Source organism: Triplophysa dalaica, chromosome 18 (assembly GCF_015846415.1).
Source record: "Triplophysa dalaica isolate WHDGS20190420 chromosome 18, ASM1584641v1, whole genome shotgun sequence".
Lineage (NCBI taxonomy): Eukaryota > Metazoa > Chordata > Actinopteri > Cypriniformes > Nemacheilidae > Triplophysa > Triplophysa dalaica.
The window spans coordinates 11,288,377-11,308,744 of NC_079559.1; the positions used below are offsets into that span (position 1 = coordinate 11,288,377).

General features: G+C 38.1%; 2 protein-coding genes across 2 annotated transcripts; both read left to right on the forward strand.

Annotated features, from left to right (window-relative positions):
- Window positions 1-22: 22 nt before the first annotated feature.
- On the forward strand, window positions 23-1,188 carry foxd5 (forkhead box D5). The gene has a single exon (XM_056773134.1). It carries the CDS (start codon window positions 38-40, stop codon window positions 1,016-1,018), a length of 981 nt encoding a protein of 326 aa, XP_056629112.1. The 5' UTR covers window positions 23-37; the 3' UTR covers window positions 1,019-1,188.
- A 1,639-nt stretch (window positions 1,189-2,827) lies between these two features.
- On the forward strand, window positions 2,828-19,895 carry pgm5 (phosphoglucomutase 5). Its single transcript, XM_056729985.1, has 11 exons — window positions 2,828-3,557; window positions 5,438-5,600; window positions 5,844-5,990; window positions 6,074-6,199; window positions 6,277-6,467; window positions 6,763-6,917; window positions 11,584-11,699; window positions 14,238-14,373; window positions 14,705-14,888; window positions 16,861-16,998; window positions 18,561-19,895. Exons 1-11 carry the CDS (start codon window positions 3,300-3,302, stop codon window positions 18,648-18,650), a joined length of 1,704 nt encoding a protein of 567 aa, XP_056585963.1. The 5' UTR covers window positions 2,828-3,299; the 3' UTR covers window positions 18,651-19,895.
- The last annotated feature ends 473 nt before the right edge of the window (window positions 19,896-20,368 follow it).

Sequence of the window (20,368 nt, forward strand, 5' to 3'; positions counted from 1 at the left end):
TATTACCAACCAATTTCTACACTTGGAGTCCCCAATCATGACCCTTTCCAAGGATTACCAAGACGTCCGAACCTCAATCTCTTCAGAGGAGGATGAAATCGACATCGTTGGAGGAAACCACAGTGACAGAGAATATTTCATGGCTTGCAAGGGCGCAAAAGAGATGGGCTCGTCGGACATGGATCATTCAGAGACCGAGTCTTCTGGCGAGAGCGAAAGCAGCTTTTACGCGGAGGCCTCTGCGTCATCCGGCCCGAAGCAAACTTCTGCAGTCAAACCTCCTTATTCATACATCGCTCTCATAACCATGGCCATCCTCCAAAATCCGATGAAGAAACTGACTCTCAGCGGCATCTGCGACTTCATCAGCAACAAGTTTCCATACTACAAGGAGAAATTCCCAGCTTGGCAGAACTCCATAAGGCACAACTTGTCTCTGAACGACTGCTTTATCAAAATCCCGAGAGAGCCTGGCAACCCGGGTAAAGGGAACTACTGGTCCCTCGATCCTGCGTCCGAGGACATGTTTGACAACGGCAGTTTTCTGCGCAGGAGAAAAAGATTCAAAAGAAACCAACCGGAGTTCACCAAAGATGGCCTAATGCTTTACCACCCAACGTTAAGTTATCGACCATATGGGCGACCTTACTGCGTTTCTGGGCCAGTTCCAGCCCATGCTAATCCTATTGGATATTTGCCAATGCCCGATGGCATCATGGTGCCACCTCCATATTTTCAATATCAGACTCTTAATATTAAAGTCCAAGAATCTCCAGAAATTCCGCACCGGTCTGAACGCAAGACGCAGAAGTGTTCGTTCAGCATTGACAGCATCATGGCCAAATCAACAGTTTCTCACATCAAAAACTCTCCTCGTCACCTCCCAACTGACTACAGTTATGTGTTTCCAAGACCAACATCTTGTGTTGCTCCAAGTTTGTTACCTGTGCCAAGGACTCCCATGCTGAAAACAGTTTCCTTCACAGACACATTGAGAATGGTATATCCACATTGTTGAACTGTTGTTATCGCTGTCTATCATATTTTTAGTATGATAATGCCGTTGTAAATTGCTCTTATAGTTTTAATGTAAATAAATAAATGGTAATATATTTGTCAGAGAAATTGTCTGAAATGCTTCAATGGATGTATTCAAATGTCTGTTTAAAATAAACCACCATTGTCGAGTGTAAATTACGCGTTCTCTTTATTTTCTAATTTTCTGCTAGTGGAGTTTTGTACAGTTTATACGTCTACTTCTGTCCTATCTATAAATGATCCGATTACGATAATAAAACAAATAATGTTGTTGATTAACCCAAATCAGATTTCAAACCATATGTTGGTAACCCTTTATTTCTTAATACGATTTAATGCATTAGCTAAAAAGGAAACTAACGAGTAGCGTTTATTAATCCTAATGCCAAAACATCTGAAGACTTTATGCAAAAAAGGCAAAAGCCTCCAAGTGCCGTCTGACACTTTTCTTCACATTTTTTATCAGGCTCGGATGTTTATATAAAATGTTATTTCGTTTTCATTGCCATCAAAGTGAAAACTCGAACCTAAACATAGAAGCCTGATATAAAAACGCTACTTTTAGAAGAAGTTTTCGAATGGCATTTTGAGGCTTTTGCATTTGAAGTCTTCATTTGTTCAAGTTAGTTCATTGTGCTTTAACTACTGTTAACAGTTAAAACTTAGCTTTTAAAAATATTTGTATTGCTGAAATTCACAATTGCTGTAATAGTTCGTTAATATATATATATATATAGACACACTCTAAGCACCACATACTGTATACATTACTAAAATAAATGCTTAAGAAAGAATATGAAGGAAAGCATAAAGACAAGTTATTGTTATTCAAATGAATATCACATTAATCGGCCAATCTGATCATTTATAACATAAAAAGCGATAACAACAGCCACAAATCAATATAATAAATGTGACAATCAACCCCTAAAAAGGGCCTAGCAACGCCACTGCTACAAACGTATAGTAAAGCGTTATATTAATATTTTATAGATACAGATAAAGGCAAAATTAGCTGAATCATTTGAGTTGTTGATCTTCTGGTGAGTACCAGGTTCATTTCTGGCCAATATAAAATAGTTAAAAACTTTTTTAAAGATGTTGTGTTCATATTATAATGTATTTATGCTGTGCATTTCAGTAGCATCGGTTAACAACTATTTTCAATTTAGCTTTAGACCTACTGTCATTAAATTTGAAGCATCTCTACTACAGTCTTAAAAACAAAGGTCCTTACAAGGTTCTTCACAGCAGTGCCATCGAAGAACCATTTTTGGCTCCAGAGAACCATTCAGCGAAAGGTTCTTTGGAGAACCACCTCAAACCTTTGTGAAACAGAAACGGTTATTTAAAGGTTCTTTATGGAACCAAACGGTTCTTCAATCTACGGCATCCAATAACCCTTTGAAACACCTTTTTTGAGAGTGTTAATGTCCACAAGAGGGAGACTGATGCTCGTAAAATCAGTGACAATTTCCTTTCCTCCAAAATGCAGTAGCCCACCTCCTGAATTGCATGGGCTTCTATTATAATTTTATTAATATCATCACAACAAAATAAATGTAATGTGTAAAATGAATAATGCTTTTACATAGACGTATCTTATACGCCTAATTTATTTCACAAATTGGTATTTGAAAATGTCTACCCTTGGACTATTCTACATATTTAATGCCGTGAAGTTCCTTGAGAGATTCGATCACTTTTACGTCAGGTGAGAGGTGCACCTTTGCGCTTCAAGAGTCAATGCGCCACGGACAGTAGAGGCGTCTGATTACGCAGCAGCGCAGCGGCACTTTTCGTTCCACCACATCATGAGCTATTTTTGGAAAGAGCGTTAGCTGATTAGTTCTGTAAAGCTAAATGTGCGGGTGACAGCTTGGTAAACGGGTGTTGGTGGTCGTAATTCAATATCTTGGACTATTTCTTTAACATTTACATCCACTGTTCTATATATTTTGGTCTCTTTACCACGGTCCGTCCCGGTGCGATGAGAAGACAGCTGTCTAGTTTTCCAAAGAAGCGTCACTGGACGCGTCTCAATAATCCACTCTTTCACTGAGGCGCACTGCGCTGTGGCGCACCCTTCACTCTGCTTCTGTATCGGCAAGTTTGAGAATCCAATGCCCCGTTACTTTTAAAGGTAGGCCTATTTACAACACTTTATATCGCACCTCATTCTTTATTCCGACAAGTGTGGACAATTTTGTCAACAATAAGAAGACCATCCTCAGACGCCCACCGGAGGGTTTCAGAAGATCATGGAGACTAATCCAATACCCATTTTGACTATTCAAACTACCCCTTTCGATGACCAAAGACCAGGATCAAACGGGCTACGAAAGAAGACAGCGATTTTTGAAAGTAAAAAGAACTATCTCCAAAACTACATCCAAAGTGTCTTGTCTTCTATCGACTTGAGGGACCGTCAAGGATGCACCATGGTCGTGGGCAACGATGGAAGATACTTCAGCCGAACTGCGACAGAAGTCATCGTACAAATGGCAGCTGCCAACGGGGTAATATGTCTTAAAGTGTATTTTCGTTACAGTGAATCTTTAATAAAGAGACTTTATAGATAATCTGATCTATACATTAAAGATTATAAAATAGATGCGTTAGGAACTAACTGAAATGGATTCATTTAAATACAGTTGTTCACGTCTTGGCTACAATTCCTCATGTTTGTTTAGAGATAAGTTTATTCAGATTTGGTAAAACAGTGCTAGATTTACAGTGTGATATTTCTTATTTACGGTGGTAAAGGACCTAACAAAGTTCATATCTAGATTTTTGGAAAGGAAATTGATTGTTGCATATTGAGACACGGTTAAAGAAAGAAACTAAAAAAAACCAAGTATCTTTTATGGCTCAGCCAAATACCCTATCTGTTGTGCCATCCCTCCCCTTCACCTTCTTCCTGCATGTTCTCTGCTTCCCTTGTTTTGACCCCCAGGGTGCACATAACCAAGGGGAAACCCAGGACACATGGGCCACAAGCCAAAATAGTTTTTCTATCAACTCTTCAACAGCCTTCATACAGTATTTTATTGTTCTTTTAATGTACGTTGGTTCATTTTGAGCAAATTGTCTTAATTTATGTTTTTAATTAATTTCCTCTGGATTTATCATTAGTTGCAACCACATGATTCCTCCACAGTGTCTCCTGCATTGTATAAATGTTGTTCTTTCATACAAACTCAGTAGCTGGATACACAGAGCCTGTGATTTCCACAGCAGTGTGTATCCAAAACCAACACCTTATATGGATAATCTTTGCTGGTGAATACGGTTCACACACACTGAGACATACAAGTAAAAACAATAGGAGTGCAATGCGATGCATCAAATAAATCCGGTGTTTAATTACAATATGAGTCGAACATAAGCGTAATGATAAAAGCCTGGAGGGATAGTGCACTTGGTCATCTTTTTAAATGCTTGAGTGAGAGATGCCAAATAACTCACTATTAATAGAAAGTGCCTGATCTTGTAAAGCTTAATGAGTCACAAAGTTGCTGAGATGTCCAGGCTGCTGATTTGAAGTCAGGGAGTAGAAACATTGAAACAAGCAGGGCACGTCAATAATCCGAACAATGTTTAATGAGGATCTAATTCATGACAGCGGGAATGTCAAGTCCACATTAAACATGTAGCTATTGTTTATGTATATCTTCCACAAGGGAAAAGAAGTCGGTTTCATTTGTAAGCTTGTTACTGCCAAAGGAATGAGCTACTAGGTATAGTTGTCAATCTGGTATGCAGTGTTAGCTCTGTTTGGCGCCTCTGAAGGTTGCAGATTTAACCCACCTCAGATGCAACAATGTTATGATAACCCCAAACAATGCAGGGCAAGGTCTGAAATCTAAGAAAGTTTTTGAATATTTGATGAATATATTTCATAAAAGTTGTGCCACAATACAATATCCATGAATTTGAAACCATGATTATCGATATTGTATTAATATAAATGTTGCAAATTAATTACAATAATATTTCAATAGATATTGTGATAGTATTGTCATTGTGAATACTTATGCCCATGGTACCTATCTACTGAAATTATATTATATTATATTATATTATATTATATTATATTATATTATATTATATTATATTATATTATATTATATTATATTATATTATATTATATTATATTATATTATATTATATTATATTATCTGTTTTCAGTATTTTATTCATTTCTTCTAGTGTATTATACTTTACATTACTTAATTTTGCTTAATTATATTCTACGCTATTTTTCTTTTATTGTTTCATACATTTTTTATTTAATTTTTGTATTACTTTCGCACCAAATTAAATGAACATTATTGGTTCCAGATCAACAAACAAATTTCAAAAGGAAAAAAGAGTTTCACAAATCCATCTATTTCAGATAGGACGTCTGGTCATTGGACACAACGGGATTCTGTCCACCCCAGCTGTCTCCTGCATCATCAGGAAGATAAAAGCCATAGGTGGGATTGTCCTCACAGCAAGCCACAGTCCAGGAGGCCCAGGAGGAGACTTCGGCATCAAATTCAATGTGGCCAACGGAGGTGAGAACATTGTTGCACAGCAGTACCCAGCATTCAATCCTTTAGAGGATGATAATGATAACACGGTTCTTAAAATATGCAATCATCATGTCACATCAGCCTTAAAGGGAATGGCCATTCCTAGAGTCACCAGTCATGACCACTCCGCTTAACATCACCTTGGTGGAAGCTGCCTTGAAAATCTATTTATAGAAAAGAAAACTGTACAATGTGACAGAACATGAAATTTCTCGCTGTTATCAGGACCTTCTCCTGACACCGTGATGGAGAGGATTCATCAAGTGAGTCGCACGCTAGAGGAATACGCCATCTGTCCTGACCTGCACATCGACCTGTCCCGCCTTGGCCGCCATGACTTTGATTTGGAGAACAAGTTTAAGCCCTTCAGAGGTGCTCAATATAAACATAATTTACTTCTTCCAAAGCGTCACATTTACAGTCTAAGTGTAAAACTGTTCTTATTGTGTTTTCAGTTGAAATTGTGGATTCTGTGGAGATTTATCTAAACATGCTGCGTGGGATTTTTGATTTTGGGGCCATCAAAAGTTTGCTAACAGGCCCAGAGCAGCTTAAAATTCGGATAGATGCTATGAATGGAGGTAAGATCTTTCGGCTTACATCAAAATGTTCTTTTGCAGACTTTCACAGTTATCTTAATGTAGATCTTCTCTTTCAGTCATGGGGCCCTATGTCAGAAAAATCCTATGTGACGAGCTTGGGGCTCCAGCTAACTCTGCTGTTAACTGTGTCCCACTGGAGGACTTTGGAGGCCAGCATCCCAACCCTAACCCAGCTTTTGCCGGACCGCTGGTGGACTCTATGAAAGGGGGAGAGTTTGGCTTTGGTGCTGCTTTTGATGCAGATGGGGTGCTTATCTCTAATCATATGACAATTATTCGTAATTGCTTTAATGGCACGAAAACACACACACAAAAGATTATCGTTTTTTAATATGTCTCAGGAGACTATAAGAATCTTATCCAAAGCTGCTAAGCCATCCAATCAAAATTACTGTAGAACATTGCTTGTATAAGGATCAAAACATATAGAAGGGTAACCATGTACCGCACAAATGAACAACATTTGAGCAGATTTTGACTCGTGTTTAGAATAATGTCTGTAATTTTAGCCTGAACATTACTGGTTGTTATTGTGTTATCAGGATCGTTATATGATTATGGGTCGAAATGGATTCTTCGTGAGCCCATCAGATTCCCTGGCAGTGATGGCTGCAAACCTTTCCTGCATCCCTTACTTCAGTCAGAGAGGGGTACGGGGATTCGCTCGCAGTATGCCAACCAGCATGGCCATTGACAGGTAACACACTAAAACACTGGTAAAGAATCTTGTAGGAAAGCAGAAAAAGACTAGTAACGCTTTTTAGAAATGTGGGAGATTTTAATAGGACTCTCGTAACTCACTGTCTTACCATGAAGGATTCTGCAGCTCTTCAGAACTGTTCAAAGAACAGCCAGTCAGCTCTTAAAATAATAGATAAGCTGATGATCAAGGAGAAAATCCTCCCTCAGACCTTTTAAACATCTTGGTGAGTCATCCTCTCCAATTTAAGGTACTGAACACTGAAAGCATTAGCCATGGACTGGGCGTTATGGCGCGGAGACTCACTCCCTAAGAATAACAGTGTTGGCTCAACCCAGTGTTCACCCCACTAAAAATAACTTTCAGGGTTCATCATGCTAAAGACCTGCCTGCTTTGAGACAGGTTCTTGTACTACTTTCGTTTTGTGAAACTTGTGAATAGTGCCGCTCAAAAAGTTAGATGATGTTATATGATAAATACTTTCTCATATACTAGTATAATATCTATAGACTGAATGAGAGGACATGTGTTAATTCTGGCGGTCAAACAGGAAGTGAGGTTATTCAAAGCTGCCCACTCACTGAAACACCCATATTTGTGTCATTACACACAGATCCATAAATTTTCTCCCGTCAATATATAGTTTTAGTGTGGTGACTCATTACTCAGTTCTTGGAGGTTTTGCAAGGTCAATGTAATGTTGGTGACACACTGCCAGAGAGAATTAAACTACTGGTGTGACTAAGATAAAGAAACCGGGGTTAAGTGTGGATTTGGCCTGGAGCTGTGCTTTATGATGTACAGTCAAAGCTGAGGATAGATAGTCTCATGTTTTCCATTCTGTGAAATAGTAGATGTTTAGGAATGTCCTGAACAGTTCATGTTCTACGATGTTCTTATTCAAATTGTCCAAGTTTAACTTAGGGCTATTATCTTTCTGTCTCTTTCTAAATGTTCAAGGATGTTGGGTAATGGCTCTATACATGGGAGTAATTCCCAATCACAATAGAAAAAAAATAATAGAGGCGGAAAGGGAACAAGCCTCGTTTCAATAGCTTTTGAAAAATGCTTTCCAATGTCAACACATTCTAGCATTATGGATAAAGTCCTTGAAAGATGAATTTTCCCAGAAATGAAAATTTTGTCATCGTTTACTCGACCCTGTGTCAGCCCATTTCAATTTTCTTTCTTCCATGAAACAGGAGATGTGGAGGAAAGCGGATGGTGATTTATAACTTTATAAAGAAGGTCTGCATGACTTATGTGCTATGGCAATTCGTAAACATTTAACAATGTGTATGCATTTTTATGATATCATTCATACATTGTAGTATGATTGGTGTTCATTAAAGGAACAGTTCACCCAAAATTCTGTCTTCATTTACTTCCCGCCAAGTTGTTCCAAATATGTATACATTTCTTTGTTATGATAAACACAGAGAAAGGTATACAAGGAATGCTTGTAACCTAAAAGTTCTTGTCCACCATTGACTAACATAATTATTGGGTTGAACACAAATAAGATATTTTGAAGAATTTAGGAAAGCAAACAGTTCTGGGGCACTTTTGACTACCATTGTCATTTTTCTTACTATGCTGGTCAATAGTGGCCAAGAACTGTTGGTTACAAGCATTCTTCCAAATACCTCACTCTGTGTTCATCAGAACAAATAGATTCATGTAGAATTATTCAGATTTGGAACAACTCGTGGTTGAGTAAATGATGACATAATTCTATATTTTTGGGTGAACTGTCCTTTTTAGAGTTTAAATCATCATCACTTTCACTGTATGAGAAACAACAATTCTGTCGTTGTTGGTAATTCAGTTGTGTGTTTCACAGAAAAAAAACATTCGGGGTTGAACTTCACATGCGCGAGTCCACTCAATATAGTTTGTTCTGAAGTGTGAAGGTCTCTGGAGATTTGAGTCGTTGGGGCGAGGCGCCTCTGCTGCTGTAAACCTTTTTAGGCGACGAGCGAGTTCTAGACCGTGCCTGTTTACATTATGAAACTCTCAGAAGTGTGTGTTTGTGACCTGGCAGAGAACTGACTGATCTGTTCAATCCCGCATGCGTAGGTCTGGTGTGTGCGCACTGAGTCTCGTGTGACTGTGTTTAGGGATGTAAGGATGGAGACTGAGAGGAAACATCTGCCTTGTTTTCTACACGTGGGAGGGGAGTGTGCCAATGTGACCATGCACTGAGGATGAACTGTTCAGAGACATGTTGTTATCATACACAGGAGAATTCAGTACAATAGTCACAAACCATAACTGTTACCATCACATATTTTCAACCCATCTCAAATAACATGCATCTGTGACGCGAAGTATGATCAATTATGTGGTCGGTTTGATTGACCAAACATGTACTTTTTTACTTTCGTGTTCTTGAAGTCCATGATTTGTTCAGCCTGTGTCTGAGTGTAAAGCTAGATTTGACTTTATAAAGTCATCAAGCCCCTAAACTGTTTATGTTTCAATTGTGCAATTTCAAGCTCCGCTGGTATTCAAAGACTCACTTAAAATATTTGATTTTAGGAATTTGACTGGAAACTTAAACCGCCCGTCAACTCAAGCCTACGTGGCTGCCAACCGATAATTGGGTTTCATTGCCAGGCTGTGGTTAGGAACAGCTGCTTCTGACTTTAAAATCCAGCAAGGCGTGTTATGCATCTTTTCATGTTCGACACACAGAATTGTTCACTTAAATGCAACACAAAATGTTTCAGATTCTGAGTTAGGCGAGGTGTTGCTTGTGTTGGCCACTAACATGAGAATAAATCATCAAAACCAGTGGAAGGGGGTCAGAGATTCCAGTTTGCTGTCCGTTTGCCAGGTTTTCGTTTCTACTTTACGTCCCTGGAGTGAATAACATTTGTTTTCCCATATTTAGTAATTCCACCCACGAGTAAACAGCTGCATCTCAAGCCTTTCATTCCACTCTTATTTGTCTCTTCATCTGATGGGATCTCGGCAACTCATTACCCATAATGCTAAATTGCAGTCTGAAAATAGTTGTGTATAGACACACACCCAAGATCAACAAACAGGGGGCTTATAGTCACTTTTCTTGTTTTCGACGTGTTTTTCTTTTTCAAGGGCATTTTCGGGCTTTATTTGACAGGATGGTGAAGTAGAGACAGGAAGTGACATGAGATGATAGAGAGGAACTTCTCAAGCTTGTACTTGAACTTGATTCGCACCATAATGCTACAGTGTGATAGTAAGTCATAAATAAGCTTTCCATTGATGTATGGTTTATCAAGATAGGAAAATATTTGTCTGAGACACAACTATTTGAATATCTGGAATCTGAGATATTTATATATGAATATTGAGAAAACCGCCCTTTAAAGTTATCCATCAGAGGCGCTAAAGAGGGGGAAGCATCGAGCAACGTTTTAGACGTGTTTCTGGCCAATTTTGTTCGTCATTTTGCTGCATCACCCAAAAAAATTACGTTTTGATATATTTACGTGAGATAATTTACAAAATATCTTCATGGAACATGATCTTTACTTAATGTCCTAATGATTTTTGCCATTAAAGAAAAATTTATTTTGACCCATAGGCTACAATGTATTGTTGGCTATTACTACAAATGTAAACGTGCTACTTATGTCTGGTTTTGTGGTCCAGGGTCACATATGATAACCATATAAATCTGTGACTGCTCACGGGAGTCTGACAAGCTAAGGAAGTTAAGCAGGTGTGTAGTACATGCAGAAGACTTAAGTACTCTTTACTCCTCCAGCCACATGGCTGAATGTCAAAACAAATGTCAGCCAAACTGTCAGCATGTTTTGGTTCTGCTTTTTGCCTTATAAAGTTAGTGGGATAAGCACACAAAATGTGTAGTTTGATTAATGTAGGACTAGATGTACTACTGAAAATATGTAGGAGTTGTATGGTGGTCTCTTTGCACAGAATTTATTAAAGTGATATCGCTAGATCTATCGTGTTTTAGTCCTTAGAGATCAACATGGATAGTTTCGTGTTTCCCAAGAGTTTAGGAAATACATCACTTTCTTTAACTCTTGATCCAAAATTTGCATTTTTACTTTGCATCGTTTTTTCTCACCTGTCATTTCGTCATTTAGATTAATGTGAGTTGATGTGAATTGATGTTAATGTGAGTTAACCTGTAAATTTAGCAACATGTTTCTGGAGTCAAAAATAATAGCATATTTATCACTGCATTAAAGGGATAGTTTATCCAGAAATAAAATATTCTGTAATCATTTATTCACCTTTATGTCACTTAAAACACATAGGCCTGTATTGCTATTTCTTTGTGTAGAACACAAAAGAAGATATTTTAAGAAATTCAAAAGGTTTTGTGTCCATATCATGAAAGTCAATGGGGGCCATTTGGTTTCTTCAATATCTTCTCTTGTGTTTCGTAGAAAGAAATTTGGTATCAGGTTTGGAATGACATGACGGTGAGTAAATAATAAAATAACTTTATGTTTGGCTGCACTATCCCTTTAACATGACTGAGCTATGCTAGCTACACAATTTGAGAGATGCTTCGATAAAGAGTTGAAACGGATAGCCGATGACATACAGAGAGAGTTTCTTTCACATCTTGTAAATCTTGTCCAGATAAACCCTCATTGGGCACGCACTAGAGATCTCACGCTTCCTGTTTGTTTGCAGGGTTGCTAAGGCTATGAAGGTAGCGCTGTATGAAACTCCCACAGGCTGGAGATTTTTTGGCAACTTGATGGACTCTGGGAGATGTTCCTTCTGCGGCGAGGAGAGCTTTGGAACAGGTGGGTGGCATCAAAGCCCTAGCACTTCTTCAAGAGGATATTAATGTAATTTTTAGTTTTTTTTAAAGTGGGATGGAGCATATGTTGATGCAGATGTGTTTTTAATGTTGTTGCAACCATGACTTAGGAAGCGCATTATGCATGTAAGATGTAATAGAATGACTGGAATGACAAGCCTCTTTGGTCACACAAAGTAAAAAATATGGTTTACATTTGTTACCCATTAAATCTAAATTTAAAACATTTAGAGCATGTTTGATGAGGGATTGCCTAAATGTGTTGCCGTGGCCCTTCCCGCCTAGAAGCCACATTGCGTGACTGTACAAACTATATTAAATATGAATACAATAACTGCTGTCACTAGAAATTTGACTGTTATCATATATGTGAGAATGATTTCGGCTGATGCAATAAGCGAGAAAACGTGTTTTGAGATAGCTTTTATTAATTTGGCCGCAGTACCAAGAGTGCTTCCAGCTGAAGATGCACCCATATGTAAAGGTGAGACCCTCTCAGTTATTGAGTGGTTTTGTTTTGGTTGGCAGCTGAATGTGGAATAAGCAACTGGCACTGAATCATGTTGCTGGGCAGACAGACGCTTGGCTCTTTTGGCGTCAGAGTCGATCTGTAAAGCCCCAGAGGTTTTACATTGTCACCAAGACCTTGAGGGAGACACAGCATTGTCTATACTGTAGGTGTCAAAAGAGCAGCTCAGTCATTATCCACCGTGTTTTTCATTCGCAGCAGGATTACAGGGTTGTCATAGGTCCCCTGGCTGCAGGCATATTTTCTCTTCCTTCCTGCTGAAAGCTGAAATTTTAGATAGGGTACAAGGGTGACGTACTAAACAGACTTTAGTAGCTTGATAAATCATCCTGGAGTGGACACATTCATATGTTATTTATTAAAGAAATAGTTTACCTGAAAATTCTCATAATTTTATGACAACCCCAAGCCACACTGTTTGTATATGAATTGTTTCTTTATATGAACACCAAGATTTTTTACAAAAAAAAAACAGACATGGCAGCATCTCTCAATCTCAATTTATTTATAAAGCACGATTAAAAACAATCACAGATTGACCAATGTGCTGTACAATGTTAATATTACAAATAAAATCGCAACAACTATATATACAAGAAACATCACATGTCATAAGATGTAGCAAAAAGATATGTTTTTAACTTTACTTTAAAAGTGAATAAAATTTGTGCATTTCTAATGTGGATAGGTTAACTGTTACAGAATTAAGGTTCGGCTAACGCAAAAGCGCGATCACCTCTGGATTTAAGTTTGGACTTTGGAATAGTTAGCAGTCGAACTTTAAACATCATTGGTTCTTATTTTGCGATAAAATATCAACAACTAGTCACAAACACGCAAAAACCAATGAGATTTGACATACTTTTATGGGGTTCAATAAAAGTTTTTAGTTTCATTTTTCTCTTGGATAACTGTAACGATGGACGGATGTGCTTTTTGGAAAAGTTGAAATGACAAACATAAATGGACAGATTTTGTTAAAAGGTACTAATTTGCGTTTGACTGAGGAAGTCATATACATCTGAGATTAAGGTGAGTAAATCAAGAGTGATTTGTTTCTTTTGTGGTGAAATATTCATTTGAGGAAGGACAGAAACAGTTTAATCATATACATTTGGTTTGGTAGGTTTATGAAATAATAGGGAATTTTGTTTCTTGATGTCTGTAGATGTATATGAGCACTATCGGGTGTTTACTACGCAGTGAATAGTGAATGAATGGACGAGACACAGCATGAATACATCTGCCTCTGGAGCTTAATGTATTTTTAAGCATTCAGTGGGTCTAAAAAAACAAAGTGAGAGATCATGACAGACCTAATCCGAGACAAAATGTACAATTTTGAAGACGTTTTGTACGACAAAGTCTCTTGGCATGTTGCTGATGCTTACATCATTACCATAGCAACCAATGCAGATACACCGGCTATTGACTACATTGACTGAGCGAGCAAATTAGATTTCATTACTGCATGACAGCACAGACCATCAGTCTTAAGAATGGATCTGAACACCAAATCAGCTTGTGAGCCAAAGTGCTGTCACTTCTTCCTGTGGACAACCTTGTTCAGTTTTATATATTTAAGCGGTCAGGGCTAATTGTGCAACAGTATAATGCTGACTTGGAACAGACTTTGGCTGATGCTTTGATACGTTGTAGGCCTGAATGGGTTTTATGATTGTAGCATAAGTCATTCACACACAGTTCAGCATTTGGATCTGTTTCTCTGTCTCCACTGACATATGATTAGATCAAATAAATCAATTTAAAGAACAAAGAAGATGTGCTCATAGTTGTAGTGCAGGATGAGAATTCAATTTTGTTATTATCATGTGTATCATATCATCGTCTCAGACTGAAAGATTAAACGTGAGGGACGTGTAATTATCTGAGCTTTTAATGTTTGTGTGTTTAATATTTTGATTCCCATAGATACAGATGGGAATAGCAAGATGAGTCTCTATATCATTCTTGATTTTTTCTTTCCTTTAGGTTCGGACCATATTCGGGATAAAGATGGCCTTTGGTCGGTTCTGATGTGGTTGTCCATCATGGCTGTGCGTAAGCAGGGGGTGGAGGAGATAGTAAGAGATCACTGGGCCAAAATGGGACGCAACTACTTCTGCAGGTGAGCTTGAAACTTAAATACGGCATGTTCTCAGAGGAGCCATCAGAGACCGCCATTGAACTCCTTTCTTTTTTTTCATTACATCTACATTGCTTCTGATCTTTCTTTAACTTTTTTCCAAGAGCAGTCAGCAACCCTTTACATGTGTGCTTGGATTATTTTGCTTTTCCCACACATGTTTTCCCAATTCGACATATTTAGCTTTACTTGTAGCTCTCGTGTGTATTTAAGAATCTTAGGAGCTCTCCAAACTGTTAATATAGAGTTATTTTTTGCACTCTTTCTTTTATTTTGATGTCCTGTTTTGTGTTTATTTGTTCGCGCCGCACAGATTTGACTATGATGGGGTGGATGGCAGGATGGCGTATTGCCTCATGAGAGATCTGGAGGCAGTTATCACAGATAAATCCTTCACCACTCAGAAGTTTGCCGTAGGCAATAATGTCTACATCGTGGAGAAGGCTGATAATTTCGAGTATATCGACCCTGTGGATGGAAGTGTATCCAGAAAACAGGTTCGTTTCAAATGTTTTATAGTTTAATGCACTCCATCATTTCCTACTGCATTTGGGTCCCTATCATCACAGAGCCGACCTCCCCTCCTGCATGCTCTGGACACTATTATAATGGGAACATAAACATGAGCGATGACCCTCTAAGAAACTTAATACACTGTGCATACTAGAAATACTTACCAGGCTTGAAGGAATCTACTATTGATGAGATTCAATACAACCGTGATTGAAACTGACTCAACAACAGAAAATGATTGTTCCTAACATGTGTGCACGATTATTTTTAACTGAATCATTGTAAATGGTTGAGTTTTGGAGACAAGATCAAATGTTAGCATCGGTCTCATAGTGTGCACCGTTCATGTGAGTTAATAGGGAAATGGCTGAGATTTAGCAGTTTAGTCTCTTGTTTAAAGCGCTGCCAGAGGTTTGTTCGGCATTTAGGGTTTATGTTCTTCAATTATAAGTGATTCAGCGTGGCACGCTCCCTGTTGCACATACGGACCACCCAGCGGAGACGGGTCGGAATGGGATGCCATGTTTGGGCATCAAAATTCACAGCTTATGTGTTTATAGTATGCATGATGTGCTTGAAATGAACATTATACCAATGTCTGTGCTCTGTTCAACTTCAGCATTCAGCAGCAGGTTAGCTTTATAGTAATGATAGTAATGAGAGCTGAAGTAGAAGAAGGTTTCAATAGATAAGCCTGGATTTACTGTGCCTAGATGGAGAGCATTTCGGTGTTCAGACACACACACACACACACAAAGAGAAAGATGAGTTTGTCTGTCTGTATCTTGATTTACTGTGTCTGTATGTCTGCCTGTCTGTCTCTTTATCTACTGTATCTTTCTGTCTGTCTGTCTCTCTATCAATCTACTGTATTCACTGTGTCCATCTGTCTGTCTACCTGTCAGCTTGTCTATCTATCTGTCCCACTTGCCACAGTAGGCCATTCTAAACAGATAAATGAATAAATAGATGGATGGAGTTTGGACAAGACTTTTCTGTTTCTGAACAATACAATAGAAGAATGTTGTGGAAACCTGTCAGAATTTTCAGATCTTTTCAATTTTCAGAATTGTCAGATTTTTTGCTAATCTCACAGAGATTGCACACACCTGCACTTGATCTCTGTTGCATATAGTCTCCGACAAAGTTTAAACCCCTGAAATTCTAATCCACTTCTCTTCATTTCATATGCCTGCATATCTCTGTAATAAGGAAATGATCTTCAAATTATCTCACCTCACCATTTTGTGTGATGTGCCACAGTGACTGGTGACATCAGGTCAGGGCCCTCCATCGGGTCGGACTCTGAGCCGTCACCCGCTGACCGCGCCGGCACAGTCACTTCAGTCATGCCGCCAGCGTCTCCACAGCTGAGTGTGTATTATTACAACAAACATTCCACACAGCGCAGGATTGTGTCAGCTGTCCTGGTCCACTTTTCTGGATGGCTGTAGGGGCCAATGGAGGGACACTCAGCTGTCGGAGTTGATGACACACGCATGCACACATACTCTATGGTGCTCAGAGGGGTTGAGACTGTAATAGCAGAATAATCCAGAAGGAAACTTTGTTGTACAAGCCACTTTTGCCTCTTTCCCTACCGGAGCGGTGCTACGGGGATGGGCCCCCAGCTCAAATCTTATTGGCTCCTGAAGTTCCCTGTGCTGTCACTAGCATTATTATTGTGTATGTTGTTGGTATGAAATGTATTTACTATGCACAGCAATGGTTGTTAATGAAGAAAGAGGAGTTTTCAAAGGTGGCTAACTAGACCACACTACCCAGCCAAACTCGTTTTAGAGTGAAATGGGTTTAAAATGAACCCAAATCGAAAACACACATCCAATTGCATTGTACCATGCGTTGCTGTGAATAACTGCCACATGCCAAATTAGAAATGATTTATTAGAAGCATAAGAGATGACAGTAACTGTTATGACTGCTCTTACCCTGCAGGGCATAAGGATCATATTCACAGACTCCTCCCGAATCATCTTCAGACTCAGTGGATCTGGATCTGGAGGCGGAGCCACCATCCGCATCTATGCTGAGAGCTACGAGAGAGATCCAGAGAGACATAACAGAGAGACTCAGGTAAATATTCCTCTGTTCTTCTCTCTCAGAACAAATACAAGGACCGGTAGGTTAAAAATATATAAATATTTGATGAGTGACTGGGTGTAGTAATAGATAGCGTTGTTGTAGCTATTTGGTTGAAACTTTGTATCTCCAAAAACTTCTACTTTTAAGCACATGGAAGAAACCCTGTATTTTTTAATTAAAGCAGCACTATATACCTTTGGCTCACGGTTCCCCCATGTGGTTGAAAAATGCAATTGTCAGTTACCTGTTGTTTATAAGCTTCCTTATGGGTAGCGCAATACACATGAATTTGTTTACTAAGTGGAACCGGCAAATTTTGAAACGTTGTTTGCAAACCATGTTGCACTCTTCTGTAGACAGGGGGATGGTCGGGGCTGTGTGTGTAGCCACTAGCTCGACCTAATTTTGCCAAGTGGTTGATGTCCTCAGGACAACATTTTTTGTTAACCGAAGGACAACAATTTTATAAATAAAACCTAAACCCACACCGAACCCCAATCCTAACCATAACTAACCTCTTTAATCAGAGGGAAGTGATTAGAAGCACCTAATCTTGGTTAAAAGATTAAATTTAAAATAAACTGTAAATTTATTTCTGAAATCTGATTGGTTGATTTAAATGATGGCCCAGGGTCAACATGATGTTGTCATAAGCACATCAACAACTTGGCAAAAACAGGAGATCCGTAGCCACAATGAGGTTGCTCAGGTAGCAGGTAGTGGAATTCATCTGTTTAAGAGTTGTTCAACCACTGAAATAATTTTAGAGACAATATTTTTGTTGCTTTATTACTTTTCATCAAATATTTACAAAACCCAGAGATAAATATAAAAGGTGACCAATAGAAAAGATTCATGAAAAAAATCACAAAATGCAAAGATGTGATTTACAAGAAATATGTCTAAAGCCCTATTCGCACGGGATTAGTATTACATGGGGACCTCTGGTAATTTTTTACAAGTAAAATTACCCCAAAAATGACCTGCCATATTTTGACAAACCTGTGATAATATTAGCCTCGTGGGAATCGGCATCTCATTATTCAAGGTTTTATCCATCATTTGTTGAAATTAATTTGGTTGCAGGGTCATTTCCATACATTGCCAAAATTGTTGTTTGGAAACGCTTGTAACATTTTTAGCATTTGAGAGAGAAGATCACCACAATCATGGGTCTCATATGCTGACAGGTACGGTCATATATCATTAAGCACCATACAACAATATGCTCTATACAACCTATACACAAAGCCTTGCCATCACATCCATGAAATAAGGCAATACATTTGAGTAAAATCACAGGCTCTACTTATCCTGTGCGAATGCGCCACATGAAATACAGATGTGGGGAGGTCTTTTATAATTCACATGAGGTCCCCAGATAATACTAATCCTGTGCGAATAGGGTTTAAGTAATAGTTTGTCTATTTAATGATAGTTGGTTTAGTATGTGAATTACGGAATTTGGGAGATTTAGTAATCACACATCATAATTCTGTCAGGTTTCAGTGTGAATTTCTCATTTTATTCCTTATTTTTTTTTTCAATTTTAGGTTGTGCTAGGCTCACTTATTGCCATTGCTCTAAAGATCTCGAACATCCACGAACGCACTGGACGCAGAGGCCCCAACGTCATCACCTGAGACCAATCCTGCACTGTACACCAGGGGCCAAGACAGGAGCCGTGCGATAGCCTTCTTCGCAAGATTTAATCTTCACAGTTTCCTCACACTTCATCTGATCTTTTTTTCAATTTGCCTTTTCTGTTAGTTCAACACCACAAAGAATGTGCCTGCTTTTTGTTTAGCTGTTTCACCATAATTCCTCCCTTTTTATTTTTTTCATTTTATCTTTACAAGGGCCCCTGTAAGGTTTTTACTTCTTTGCACATATTTACACTCATGTAAACCACTACAATAACCCATAAGGGAGCAAAAGTGTTTTCTTCATGCTTAAGCAAATGGTTCTTTACTTTGTTCAATACTTGGATGACAGTGGGTCAGAAACACAACATTATGTAGATCACTTGTGATTTATCACTTAACACTGATTTTAATAAGCCGTGGTCTAAATCCAAAACATTGTGAATTCAAGTGTGCTTTTGTTTACAATGAAGAAAGTATAAAATATAATGACTATAAAAAATAAGGGAGCAATGTTGTTCACTAGTTACTTATTTAACTGTGGAATTAATTTTAGAAATGTAATAATAATACAACCCAGCAGTGAACCACACCACTAAAACTTTCAAGATTAAGTGAATGTTCTTTTCACAGTTTTACATCCTCAATTTGAATCTGGCGACGCTGGTTTTGATTTGCAAACTTGTTCAACTTGGATTGTCCTTTAAAATCATAAAGTGATTTAAAGTATGAAATGAATCATTTTCACTTTTGGGTCCTATCTGCCATGTAGGTAAACATATCATAATGCTCGCCTTGTATATGTGAAAATTACTTTGTCCAGCTTAAATTTTTATTCTAAAAAATGGAAACATTGTATCAATATTGCATTTAGAAATGTGTCACTATGACAATTACACTAATATAGGTTACATGCATTCCATTATGTGATGAGTTTCAAGTATATTATTATTGTAATTATTCTTACATGACACTGCTAGCATTTAAAATACATGTTTTTGAGCTGAGACATTAGTGTAAGGTATTGTATGTAGAGTTTAAGAGTGCATTTTACATAACAATTTACTTTAATTAAAGATCCTAAAAATGCAAGGATAAATAACATGGCGACTCAAAAGTGAAAAAAAAATGGAATTCACTGCTACTTTGATATAAGAGGGTATTCAAGTAAATAAATAACAATGGCCTTAGCTGTAATTATTTTGTATCCTAAATCTGACATAAATAAACTTGATCTTTTGCGTGTCCTGGCTTTGTTGTCATATACAATGAATGGTCAATGAATACTTTGCTGCCTGTTGATCAGTATCAATTATGACATGAAGGAATGTATCCTGATATATATTCTGTTAAAAATCCCCACAGCCATCTCTCCAAACATAAACGTAGTTCCTAAAATGACACATATTAAGGCAAAGACATTTCGGGAATTGCATCTTGCGATTGAATTGCTTGTTTCTACACCAGATTTTCAGATACTGTCTTGTCTGCACGCAACTTTAAACATTAATCACAACTAGCTCTCATATTCTGTTCTTTTCCATTATTTTTCGACAAAAAGCTTTCCTGTAGCTCAGTGGTAAGAGCAAGGTTGTGGGTTCGATCCCAGGGGATTGCAAATACCTATGTCAAATGTATAGGATAAAGCAATGTAAGTCGCTTTGTATAAAAGCGTCTGCCATATGCCTAAATGTAAATGTAAGTAGCTCATCTAGTAA

Excerpts from the sequence above, each read along its gene's own strand:
- pgm5 (XM_056729985.1), top strand. The coding sequence starts at position 3,300 with ATGGAGACTAATCCAATACCCATTTTGACTATTCAAACTACCCCTTTC. Across the intron at positions 3,558-5,437 it reads AAATGGCAGCTGCCAACGGG|ATAGGACGTCTGGTCATTGG; the intron begins GTAATATGTCTT and ends CATCTATTTCAG. Across the intron at positions 5,601-5,843 it reads ATTCAATGTGGCCAACGGAG|GACCTTCTCCTGACACCGTG; the intron begins GTGAGAACATTG and ends CGCTGTTATCAG.
- foxd5 (XM_056773134.1), top strand. The coding sequence starts at position 38 with ATGACCCTTTCCAAGGATTACCAAGACGTCCGAACCTCAATCTCTTCA.